The 13,712-nt window shown below is 37.9% G+C and overlaps 1 protein-coding gene across 1 annotated transcript in view; it reads left to right on the top strand.

The window, feature by feature from the left end:
- Positions 1 to 1,925: 1,925 nt before the first annotated feature.
- LOC127835712 (transmembrane 9 superfamily member 2-like) overlaps positions 1,926 to 13,712 on the top strand; it is a 30,211-nt gene continuing 18,424 nt past the window's right edge. The window contains exons 1-5 of the mRNA XM_052362149.1: positions 1,926 to 1,958; positions 9,097 to 9,215; positions 9,705 to 9,801; positions 10,926 to 11,053; positions 13,234 to 13,363. Coding sequence (XP_052218109.1) covers positions 1,926 to 1,958; positions 9,097 to 9,215; positions 9,705 to 9,801; positions 10,926 to 11,053; positions 13,234 to 13,363 — 507 coding nt within the window. The remainder of the gene's footprint in view (positions 1,959 to 9,096; positions 9,216 to 9,704; positions 9,802 to 10,925; positions 11,054 to 13,233; positions 13,364 to 13,712) is intronic.

Consider the following 13,712-nt stretch of genomic DNA (forward strand, 5'->3'; position numbering starts at 1 on the left):
AAGCGACCATCTAAAAATGAAAGGTATTTTTCAGTTGTTCGCTCAGTTGTATAGGTTTTATAGTAAAACATGAATTACAACTCAATTAGCCCTTGAGGCGAACGCAATTCGCCCTTGTGGCGAACATGCGTTTATATACTGGCAGAGGCCTATACGGTTGAGAAATTAACAGCAAATTCATTCAAATTAACATGACGCAATCTATAAAGAATCCAATAGCTCACAAACAACAAGGATCGCATAATGTTTTATCTTTTTATTTCTTTACTCCTCTTTGTAACCCCCAAAGCTACAAATGGTTCCGTTGTTGTAAAGGTCGGATAGACACTACAAGTGACCATGTCATTTTTCCTCTTTTTATAACGTATTTTCGTCAACATGATGACAAAAGAATAAACTTAAAAAATCAACACAGGACTGTAAATGTGCAATTTACATTTTTATAATTATAGGGAAAGGATAACCAAATAAATGCTTAATACACATCTGTGTCCGTGTTAATGGCGAATGTGTCCGACTCATGGGCGAATTCAGTTGGTATTGTTATTCAACTACTTTTCAATGAAAAAAAGCTGGGAATCAAATAATTATTTGTAAAATAGACTCCCATGATATTATAGTTATAGCCCGCGCAAGCTGAGTTCCGGCTTTGATCACAAAGCTTTGTATTATAGACTTATACCGTTAACCTGTCCGACTCAAGGGCGAGTTACCCTAGCCCTGAAAAGTAACTGTTGTAACTTAAGTTGGTCAATTGAATTTTTCTGTTCGATGGAACTTTTTTTCTATTCTAATGAATGTTCAGATAATACTGTGCTTGATTCAACAAGATTAACAATATGACACTCCAATGATGTGCACTATCAAAAGTATATTAAATGATTTTGAGATCAAAAAAGTTTATACACATATGAACATGTCATCATCATCACTGTCCCCACAGTCTTCTCACAGTCTTCTCACCTATTCAGGTCGGGGCACCCAAAACTGATAAAAGGGCCTTAAATGGCACCTTTTTGACACGACCCTTAATTACTTGTCATGTATTCTTGCCTAGATTTCTTTTAATTCTTTTAAAACAAAATAGCGAAAAAAAAATATTATTTTCCACTGATATAAAAATAAAAAACATAAGAAATAATTATTAAAAGAAAACAATAATTGAAAAGAAGAGTTAAGAGTAGACCCACAATTGGAAAACATTATTTGTTGGCAAAATCAAGAACTTTGATTGCTTATTCATTTTAAGACCAATTGAACTTTTAAATATGAAAGGGAAAAAAACCCGTCTTAATACAGAAAGGAGACAATTTAGAAGTAACTATTAAACTAATAGCAACTTATCTCCTTTTGTTTATATGATATGAAATAGCCTAGATCAGAGTTGCTTCATTGTCAATATCAGAGACATAACACTGCATGCATTTTATTACCAATTAATGCTTAGGGGCCAGATTTATAACCCTAGAAAACACAAGACTTCTGTTTGCAACTGCTTATCAAAAAGATATATCAATAGATCAGTGAAATACTATGGTTACTACAATAGTAATAATACTTTAGTAACAGCCCTTGCCCTTGTTGTTTTTGTAGGATATAACTTTTCAGGGCTCAATCTCAGATACTCAGGATTTCAACATAGAACTTCATTCTCAAGAACCATAGCCCTACACTTTCTTAAATAACAGTTATTGCCCGTTTTTGTATGTTGTGACTTTTCAGGGATATTTCACAGATTCGCTGCAAGATTTCAACATGAAACTTCATGGGTGGATATCAATGCGGGGAAATGCAGGGTGTAAAAACAATTTTCCTACGCTTTATTATTTTTAGGATTATACTGTTTATGAAGGGATTTGCACCCATCAAAAAATACTATTTTTCCAGGGAAATCTATTAAAAAAATTTGCTTGTTTTGGTTGGAAATGTGTACCAGTGAGTCTCCCCCTCAGCCACCGGTCAGGACCACCCAAAGTGTCACATACATAGACATAGTGTGATTTTTCTGCGGATCCAATTTACCCAGGTGTCATGTTTTAGAGATGTGTAAATTAGTTAAAAAATGGGGATATGGGTGGGGTATGGCAGAAAAATATCATAAGGGTCCCAACATTTGTTACTTTGAAACTTCTCAGCATATACCGATGGAAGTTATATTCACTTGCATTATAACTTTTTATTGTAACAAGTGATGTTATTGGCTCATGTTTCCGAACTTTGCAATCAAAGTCAGTCTTTGAAAATGTTTTGGGTTATTTGTTTGCTTATTATGTTTCAAATGGTGGCAGCCATGTTCTCATAAAAAGTTTACATTTTTCATTTTAGTTGTATGCCTTGCAAATAAGAGCGCACAATGTTTTCTGTTTCTGGCATTGTCAACAAAGCTTTCTAGTAGCAACTTACCATGTGCTGTAGCTGAATACAGACATGCAAACTCCTACATGTATTAATTTAAGACTGAAAAATAATCAGAATAGTTGTAAATTTATATTTAATATTGCTTCAAGTGAGAACTTTTGACCTATTTATATTATACAAGTGTTTTGAACATTTTCAGATAAAGGAACTGATTAACATTAATATTTTAATGAACCAAACAGTTCCAGGTAATGTAAAATTTTGGGCATGAACATCGGATTTTAATGAACCAAACAGCTCCTGGTAATCAGGCGTGTGATTTTTCTGCGGATCGGGTTCATTGTGTACACACCGGTCTTACTGACCTGTGTACTAAGGCGAAAGGAATTGTGGGTAGCACTTCTTTTACGAGTGAAAAGTGAAAGCGACAGTAGGTCAGGTAATCGTGCTTCTGATAATCGCTATCAGTCTTAATAGAGATTCAAAATCGCATTTAAACATAATTAAATAACGTTTCTTTAAACAGCATTCCGTTTTAAACACCCAATAAAAACGATTTTTCTTTCATTATTAACATTTTCATTCCTACGCAGAACTACTTTGGCGGAAGCATAATTCCCCAAACCAGGGGAATGTGATGCGTCTTAGTATAGAGGTGACAATAACGTAGTGACGTCACCATCTATATATAAAATGGATCGGGTTGTCAGGAGGTAATTTCCGCGATTCGCGTAAAATCGTACAAAAAATGGGAGAGGGGGTTCGACTGATTCCGCGGACGTATTTCATAAGCGGCCCGAAAAATCCGCGGCCCGTGAAAGCTCTGCGCATATTACACTGGTAGATTCAGCCAAAGCAATTTTTAGCTCGGCTGTTTCGGAGAAAACCCAAGGTATTGTCATAGCCAGCTGGTCGTCCACCGTCCGGCGTTGTGCTAAAACCTTTAAATTGGCTCTAAAATCAAAGTGCTTCCACCTACAACATTGAAACTTCATATGTAGCTGCACCTTGATGAGTTCTACACACCACACCCACTAGGTCAAAGGTAAAGGTCACTGTTACCTCTAAATAAAATATTTTAAAAATTCTTCTAACAAGCTTTCATTTATTCAAAACTGCACCCGCAGCCGAGCGTTTGCACCCGCTATGCGATGCTCTTGTTTGAAACGAGAGATGTCATTGGCTGTCATTTCCCAATCTTCCATTTAAAATCGGTCTTTTAAAATGTCTTTCATATTTCTTGGTGATCCGTTTGCAAGGGGCGGCATTATTTTCCAGATAGATACGGCACAAATAACAGATACAAAATAGATATTAAACATCAATTAAATGAGGATTCTGATACGGTAAATATTTTTATGCTCCCCAAAATAAATTTGGGCGGAGCATATAGTCGCCGCTTCATCTGTCCGTGTGTGTGTCCGTCCGTGCACAATTTTTGTCCGGGCTATATCTCAGCAACTAATGACCGGAATTCTATGAAACTTTATGGGAAGCTTCACTACCAAGAGGAGATGTGCATATTATCAGCGGGTTCTGGTCGGATGATTTTTCACAGAGTTATGGCCCTTTGAAATTTTCCATTAACTGTACATATAGTGCAATTCTTGTCCCCCCAACTACTAGACGTTTCCTTTTATCTGAATATATAGTGCAATATTGTGACAAACAAAAACTTTGGGGAGCATCACCCCTCTCCGACTTTTTCTTGTTTACAAAGATATTTTATACCGATGAAGGAACTAACCCTAACCCTTGTTGGCGGAGTTTACATCGCACTTTCAATTGTGCGAATTTCTCTTTGGGTGATAAATCTATTTGAATACAATATTCTTGGTTTGCAAGTGGTGCCATTGTGAAGCGAAAAAGAAGATTATGGAACGAACGAATGAATCTCACAAAATCTTGGGAGATTGAAAAAATAATGAAAAACAAATTTAAATGGGAAAGAGAAGAAACAATAGTGGATATAAATCAGAAAGCGATACAACTTTCTGAATGGGTACGGAAGATCGACTGTCTTGGAAAGGCTTAAGTGATATTCCATGTGAAAAAAATCTTGAACCACGGACCCCGTGGTAAATTTTCGTTAGTTGAACACTGTAACATTGTTGATCTTAATTCGAATATATAGACATTTAGCTCAAACGAAAGATTGCTGTCATCGTTCACAGGGATCGGAACACGCATTGATTTTGATTACAATCAATATGTTACAAGTGATTGGCATAATATGTTAAAAGAGATTTTAAAAACGTTTTCATGAATACATCTTGTTAATAAGTTTAAGATAGTGTGTATTTTAATTTCTGTTTTAAGGTTTGTCATTGCGTTATGCAAGCAATTCGCGTAGTCAAAATCAGTTTACAGAATTTTCCTCCCCTCTGACTTCAGCTCAATCACACCCCTAGTAATGTCATTGGGCATGTACATCGGACACAAACATATGTGGGGGGACGTCCCTTCTAGGCTATTGAGCATGTTTATAAATTCGGCATTGTTTTAAAATAGTATATATAAACATGTGTCACAATGAAATGTCTTACCAAATTTTACTGTGATGGTTATTGTCTTGCTGAAATGTCTTACCTAAGGTAACTGTGGTGGTCATTTCATCCTGAAATGTCTTACCCTAGGTAACTGTGATGGTAATTGTCATGCTGAAATGTCTTACTCTAGGTAACTGTGGTGGTCATTGTCATCCTGAAATGTCTTACCCTAGGTAACTGTGATGGTCATTGTCATGCTGAAATGTCTTACCCTAGGTAACTGTGGTGGTCATTGTCATCCTGAAATGTCTTACCCTAGGTAACTGTGATGGTCATTGTCATGCTGAAATGTGTTACCCTTAGTAACTGTGATTGCCATTGTCATGCTGAAATGTCTTACCCTAGGTATCTGTGATGGCCATTGTCATGCTGAAATGTCTCACCCTAGGTAACTGTGATGGCCATTGTCATGCTGAAATGTCTTACCCTTGGTAACTGTGGTGGTAATTGTCATGCTGAAATGTCTTACCCTAGGTAACTGTGATGGTCATTGTCATGCTGAAATGTCTTACCCTGGGTAACGGTGATGGCCATTGTCATGCTGAAATGTCTTACCCTGGGTAGCTGTGATGGTCATTGTCATGCTGAAATGTCTTACCCTAGGTTATTGTGATGGTCATTGTCATGCTGAAATGTCTTACCCTAGGTAAATGTGATGGCCATTGTCATGCTGAAATGTTTTACCCTAGGTAACTGTGAAGGTCATTGTCATGCTGAAATGTCTTTCCCTTGGTAACTGTGATGGTCATTGTCATGCTAAAATGCCTTACCCTAGGTAACATTGATGGTCATTATCATGCTGAAATGTCTTACCCAAGATAACTGTGATGGTCATTGTCATGCTGAAATGTCTTACCCTAGGTAACTGTGATAGTCATTGTCATGCTGAAATGTCTTACCCTAGGTAAAAGTGATTTACATTGTCATGCTGAAATGTCTTACCCAATATAGGTGATGGTCATTGTCATGCTGAAATGTCTTTCCCTAGATAACTGTGATGGTCATTGTCATGCTGAAATGTCTTACCCTAGGTAACTTTGATGGTTAATGTAATGCTGAAATGTCTTACCCTAGGTAACTGTGATGGTCATTGTCATGCTGAAATGTCTCACCCAAGGTAACTGTGATGGTCATTGTCATCCTGAAATGTATTTACCTAGGTAACTGTGATGGTTATTGTCATTCTTAAATGTCTTACCTAAGGTAACTGTGATGGTCATTGGCATGCTGAAATGTCTTACCCTATATACCTGCAATGGTTATGGTCATGCTGAAATGTCTAACCCTAGGTAACTGTGATGGTTATTGTCATGCTTAAATGTCTTATCCTGTGTAACTGTGAAGGTCATTGTCTTGTTGGAATGTCTTACCCAAGGTAACTGTGATGGTCATTGTCATGCTGAAATGTCTTACCCTAGGTCACTGTGATGGTAATTGTCATCCTGAAATGTCTTACCCTAGGTAACTGTGATGTCCATTGATATGCAGAAATGTCTTACCCTATGTAACTGTGATGGTCATTGTCTTGCTGAAATGTCTTACCCTAGGTAAATGTGAAGGCCATTGTCATGCAGAAATGTCTAACCCTAGGTAACTCTTATGGTCATTGTCGTGCTGAAATGTCTTACCCTAGGTAACTGTGGTGGTCATTGTCATGCAGACATGTCTAACCCTAGGTAACTGTGATGGGCATTGTCATCCTGTAATGTCTCACCCTAGGTAACTGTGATGGTCATTGTCATGCTGAAATGTCTTACCCTCGGTAACTGTGATTGTCATTGTCATCCTGAAATGTCTTACCCTAGGTTACTGTGATGGTCATTGTAATGCTGAAATGTCTTACCATAGGTAACTGTGACGGCGATTGTCATGCTGAAATGTCTTATCCTTGGTAACTGTGATGGTCATTGTCATGCTGAAATGTCTTACCCTAGGTCACTCTTACCCTAGGTCACGGTGATGGTCATTGTCATTCTGAAATCTTACCCTTGGTAACTGTGATGGCCATTGTCATGCTGAAATGCCTTACCCTAGGTAACTGTGATACCCTAGGTAACTGTAATGGTCATTGTCATGCTAAAATGTCTTTCCCTAGGTAACTGTGATGGCCATTGTCATGCTGAAATGTCTTACCCAAGGTAACTGTGATGGTTATTTTAATACTGAAATGTCTTACCCTAGGTAACTGTGATGGTCATTGTCATGCTGAAATGTCTTACCCTAGGTAGCTGTGACGGCCATTGTCATGCTGAAATGTCTTACATTAGGTAACTGTGATGGTCATTATCATGCTGAAATGTCTTACCCTAGGTAACTGTGATGGTCATTGTCATGCTGAAATGTCTAACCCTAGGTAACTGTGATGGCCATTGTCATGCTGAAATGTCTTAAGCTAGGTAACTGTGATGGTCATTGTCATGCTGAAATGTCTTACCCTTGGTAACTGTGACGGTCATTGTCATGCTGAAATATCTTACCCTAGGTAACTGTGATAGCCATTGTCATCCTGAAATGTCTTACCCTATGTAACTGTGATGGCCATTGTCATGCTGAATGTCTTACCCTAGGTAACTGTGATGGTCATTGTCATGCTGAAATGTCTTACCCTGGGTAACTGTGATGGTCACTGCCATGCTGAAATGTCTTACCCTAGGTTACTGTGATGGCCAGTGTTATGCTGAATTGTCTTACCCTTGGCAACTGTGATGGTCATTGTTTTGCTGAAATGTCTTACCCTAGGCCACTGTGATGGTCATTGCCATGCTGAAATATCTTACCCTAGGTAACATTGACGGTCATTGTCATGCTGAAATGTCTTACCTTTGGTAACTGTGATGGTCATTGTCATGCTGACATGCCTAACCCTAGGTAACTGTGATGGGCATTGTCATCCTGTAATGTCTCACCCTAGGTAACTGTGATGGTCATTGTCATGCTGAAATGTCTTACCCTCGGTAACTGTGATTGTCATTGTCATCCTGAAATGTCTTACCCTAGGTTACTGTGATGGTCATTGTAATGCTGAAATGTCTTACCATAGGTAACTGTGACGGCGATTGTCATGCTGAAATGTCTTATCCTTGGTAACTGTGATGGTCATTGTCATGCTGAAATGTCTTACCCTAGGTCACTCTTACCCTAGGTCACGGTGATGGTCATTGTCATTCTGAAATCTTACCCTTGGTAACTGTGATGGCCATTGTCATGCTGAAATGCCTTACCCTAGGTAACTGTGATACCCTAGGTAACTGTAATGGTCATTGTCATGCTAAAATGTCTTTCCCTAGGTAACTGTGATGGCCATTGTCATGCTGAAATGTCTTACCCAAGGTAACTGTGATGGTTATTTTAATACTGAAATGTCTTACCCTAGGTAACTGTGATGGTCATTGTCATGCTGAAATGTCTTACCCTAGGTAGCTGTGACGGCCATTGTCATGCTGAAATGTCTTACATTAGGTAACTGTGATGGTCATTATCATGCTGAAATGTCTTACCCTAGGTAACTGTGATGGTCATTGTCATGCTGAAATGTCTAACCCTAGGTAACTGTGATGGCCATTGTCATGCTGAAATGTCTTAAGCTAGGTAACTGTGATGGTCATTGTCATGCTGAAATGTCTTACCCTTGGTAACTGTGACGGTCATTGTCATGCTGAAATATCTTACCCTAGGTAACTGTGATAGCCATTGTCATCCTGAAATGTCTTACCCTATGTAACTGTGATGGCCATTGTCATGCTGAATGTCTTACCCTAGGTAACTGTGATGGTCATTGTCAAGCTGAAATGTCTTACCCTGGGTAACTGTGATGGTCACTGCCATGCTGAAATGTCTTACCCTAGGTTACTGTGATGGCCAGTGTTATGCTGAAATGTCTTACCCTTGGTAACTGTGATGGTCATTGTTTTGCTGAAATGTCTTACCCTAGGCCACTGTGATGGTCATTGCCATGCTGAAATATCTTACCCTAGGTAACATTGACGGTCATTGTCATGCTGAAATGTCTTACCTTTGGTAACTGTGATGGTCATTGTCATGCTGAAATGTCTTACCCTAGGTAACTGTGATGGTCATTGTCATGCTGAAATATCTTACCCTAGGTAACTGGGATGGCCATTGTCATGCTGAAATGTCTTACCTTAGGTAACTGTGATGGTCATTGTCATGCTGAAATGTCTTACCCTAGGTAACTGTGAGGGTTTATCTAATTGATTTTTTTTTTCTTTTCTCTTTTCAGAAAGACATACCAGTGTTTGTTAATCGGCTTAATTCCTTGGAAACTATTATTACATTTGAGTATGATAGGTAAGTGTAAAATTTTTTTTTCTCTTGTGTACCCTTGCATAAGAGGTTCATATTACTTATCATGTAACCAACGAAAACTTAATTTGTCTTTTTCAGGCATTGACTGGCCATTTTGGTTAAATGCATTTTTGGGATTGTGAATTTTTTTCCTTTGAAAAGTCCACTGTTTAAAAAAACTTATTTAATATAATTCTTCATAATGCAAATTATAAGAACAAAACCATATAAATTATATGTATACACACATTGTTATATGAAATTGAAATAAAAGATAAATGCCTATTGTTGGTTCAACAAAGAAATTATGAGGGAACTCAAGCATTGGATAACTATTCTTGTCTCTGTTATCTAGTCCTTTATTCCATTAACCAATCACCTATACATAACAGTACAATAGGTCTTGGTTTCAATTTTAAATTTTATTATAATCATATATACAGAGTTAGACTTGTGTGCCAAAATCAATCAATAGCATGGTACGGTATTCAGGTTTGACCTCTGTCAGGACACCAGCCCGGACCACTCTCCAGAGGAGAACCTTGGACAGGTCGTGTTTGGAGAGAGAATCAAGAAATCTCCCACTATGGTATGCCCCATGAATGTAAGGCTTTTCCCCTTTTGAGGCATTATTCACAAATGTGAGAAGTCCACAACGCAAATTTTCACAATTTGAAAAAGTTTGCTACTGTTTTTTCAAAATTTTGAACAGTTTGTGACTCATTTTTTATGCCCCCGTCTGTCTGTCTGCCATTCCATTTTCCAGCCTTATTTCCGAAACTCGTATAGATATTGTCTTGATATTTGGAATGTGAGTCTTTCTACATGACTTACATACAGATGAAGTGTGTTTTGTTCCGGTCCATTGATTTTTGGCGAACATATGGGCCTTTGACTTAGACATTTTTATAATAACCGTTTTCCGGAGATTTTTTTATGAGAAGCTTTCTTAATTCAGATATTAAACTGATTTTCAGTAACTGAGTCTACCCACATGACTTACAGATGAAGTGTGAGTTTTGTTCTGGGCCATTGATTTTTGGTGAAGTTATGGGCCTTGCACTTAGAAATGTTGTTTTTTTTCACATGAAGTGTGAGTTTCGTTCCGAACCATTGATTTTTTGGCGAAGTGATTGGTCTTGCACTTAACAATTTTCTTTAAAATAGCTGCTGGTTTGGCTTCAAGGCGCAGTAGGGGCATTCTGTTTCCACAAACACAGCTCTTGTTCACAATTTTAAAGAGTTCGCAACATTATTATTTCACACAATGAGGCGGCCAATGCTGATTCACACATATGTGAAAAAACCCTGAAATGTTATGTCTGGGTGTGATGTTCTGATTTTCACTTTTGTGAGTTGTCTCATGTTGCACTAAGATGGGTGAGGGTTATTAGGTTGCTATAATGGGGACTTTAATATATGTCATCACAATCTGTTTTTGTCAGTAAACCATTGTAGACTTTTCTCTATTATATCTGTTATCTTGACTTAAGTTTTCTGCTCCTAAATTGTTATTGTTAATGCTTTCCCTTTTATGATTTATAAGTTAGTTATTACTTTTCATTTTTTATTGTTACTGGAGTTCCACTGTTAATTTGTTTATGAATTGAATAATTAAAATTGTAAATCAGAATTGAATATGGACATTGAAAGTGTAATGATTTTAAACAATATTGAGGGTTAACAGAGTTTTCATGTTGTTGTTTTTTTTAGCTGGAGTTTCAGAAGGACGTGAAATGCAGCCCTGTTTGTACCAAATCATATGGGGCAGACAAAAAGGAGGACCTGGATAAACTGAACTTCATGACGAAAAGTATTGGCCTGAACTACAATCAGCACTGGTGAGTATTGGTCTGAACTACTATCAGCACTGGCGAGTATTGGCCTGAACTACTATCATCACTGGTGAGTATTGGTCTGAACTACTATCAGCATTGGTGAGTATTGGCCTGAACTACTATCAGTATTGGTTAGTATTGGTCTGAACTACTATCAGCATTGGTGAGTATTGGCCTGAACTACTATCAGCATTGGTAAGTATTGGCCTGAACTACTATCAGCATTGGTGAGTATTGACCTGAACTACTATCAGCATAGGTGAGTATTGTTCTGAACTACTATCAGCACTGGTGAGTATTGGCCTGAACTACTATCAGCATTGGTGAGTATTGACCTGAACTACTATCAGTATTGGTGAGTATTGGCCTGAACTACTATCAGCATTGGCGAGTATTGGCCTGAACTACTATCAGCATTGGTGAGTATTGGCCTGAACTACTATCAGCATTGGTGAGTATTGTCTTGAATTACTATCAGTATTGGTGAGTATTGGCCTGAACTAATATTAGCTTTGGTGAGTATTGGCCTGAACTACTATCATTTATAATGTTAAATGATACATTTTAAAAGGAGAATTTTTAGCTCGACTATTATATAATTATGAAATATATATAGTGGAGCTATCCTACTCACCCCTGCGTCTGCGTGCAAATGTTAAAGTTTTCGTACTACCCCAATTATATTCATTGTCCCTTGACATATTGCTTTCATATTTTGCATACTTGTTAACCAACATGACCCCAACATATAAACAACAGCAGACAACTCTATCAAGCATTTTGTCATAATTATGGCCCCTTTTCCACTTACAATATGCAGCAAATGTTAAAGTTTGCGTACTACCCCAAATATTTTCAATGTCCCTTGAAATATTGCTTTCATATTTTGCATACTTGTTTACCATCATGACCCCAACCTATAAACAAGAGCATACAACTGTATCAAGCATTTTGACAGAATTATCGCCCCTTTTATACTTAAGAATATGCATATTATTGATAAATCTATGTTAAACTTTGCGTACTACCCCAAATATTTCCTATATCCTTTGACATATTGCTTTTATATTTTGCATACTTGTTTACCAACATTACCCCAACCTATAAACAAGAGCAGACAACTCTATCAAGCATTTTGTCATAATTATGGCCCCTTTTCCACTTAGAATATGCAGCAAATGTTAAAGTTTGCGTACTACCCCAAATATTTTCAATGTCCCTAGACATATTGCTTTCATATTTTGCATACTTGTTTACCAACATGACCCCAACCTATAAACAAGAGCAGACCACTGTATCAAGCATTTTGACATAATTATGGCCCCTTTTACACTTAGATAATTGAACATTTTGCTTAAATAGCCATAACTTCTTTATTTATGATCACATTTTATTATTACTTTGACAAAACAACACTTACCTAAATACCACAATGGATTCCACCCAAACAATACCCCACGCCCCTATCCAGAATCCCTCCCCCCCAACCTTCCACCCCCCAATTTTTTTTTTAAACATCATCTAATAAATTACCACATCCCACATTATACCCCCCTCTCACCCCCCCCCCCCCCCCCCCCTACCCCCCCCCCCAACCCCCCCCCCCCAATTTTTTTTTAACATCATCCAATAAATTACCCACCCCACATTATACCCCCTCTCACTCCCTACCCCCCCAAACCCCCCCCCCCAAACAAAACATTTTTTTTTTTCCTTTTTTTATGTTTGAAAGATTGTCTAATAAATTATTGAATATGAACAATTTCCCCATGATGGCTTATGTTATACTGTCAAGCACTCGAATAGTCGAGCGCGCTGTCCTCTGACAGCTCTTGTTTGTTAGCTTAACATGATATTCCTCTTTGTTGTAAAACAAGAAACAAAAGCTTAGATTACTCTCAAATGTTGTTTGATGAAATTTTTAGAAAACAAATTCTTACTTAAGTAGAAGTCAATGTTTTTCCAAATTTAACCATTTTAGATTTGAGAGTGAAATCTTAATGTTATACGAAGGGAAAAAATATGTTAACCACTTGAGCTGGGGACTTGGGCTGAATTTTTTATCCAAAATGAGCCCTACAAATCCCTATATTGACTTTAGGCTCCGAAATTAGCCCCCCAAAAAATTGCTATATTTACTTCATGTCCCGAATTATCCCTAAAAATCCGTTTATTTACTTCAGGATCATAGACGACATGCCGGTGACGTGGTGTTACATAGTGGAGGATGGAAGCACGTACTGCTCACGAGGCTTCCCTCTTGGCTGCTTTGTCAACAGCAAGGGAAAGCAAAAGGACAGCTGCATAATGAGCGTAAGTATTGCATGTATGTAAAGTGTTGTCCCAGATTTGCCTGCGCAGTCCGCACAGTCTAATCTGGGATGACTCTGGCCAGACTGGATTTAGAAGAAACATTCTTTAAACGAAAAATTCAGTTAAAGTGGAAAGTGTCGTCCCTGATAAGCCTGTGGGATGACACTTTACGCACATGCATAAAGCCCTGTTTTCCCAGAGAGCGGGTCTAGAATATTCTTGTTAATGCTTTGTTAACACCAAAGGAAAGCCCAAAGACAGCTGTGCCATGAGTGCAAGTGTTGGGAGCACACACTGCATGGTTGTTGTATTGTGCAGTGATGTAGATCTTGCAGCAATATTTTTCCTT

This window comes from Dreissena polymorpha, chromosome 6 (assembly GCF_020536995.1).
Source record: "Dreissena polymorpha isolate Duluth1 chromosome 6, UMN_Dpol_1.0, whole genome shotgun sequence".
NCBI lineage: Eukaryota > Metazoa > Mollusca > Bivalvia > Myida > Dreissenidae > Dreissena > Dreissena polymorpha.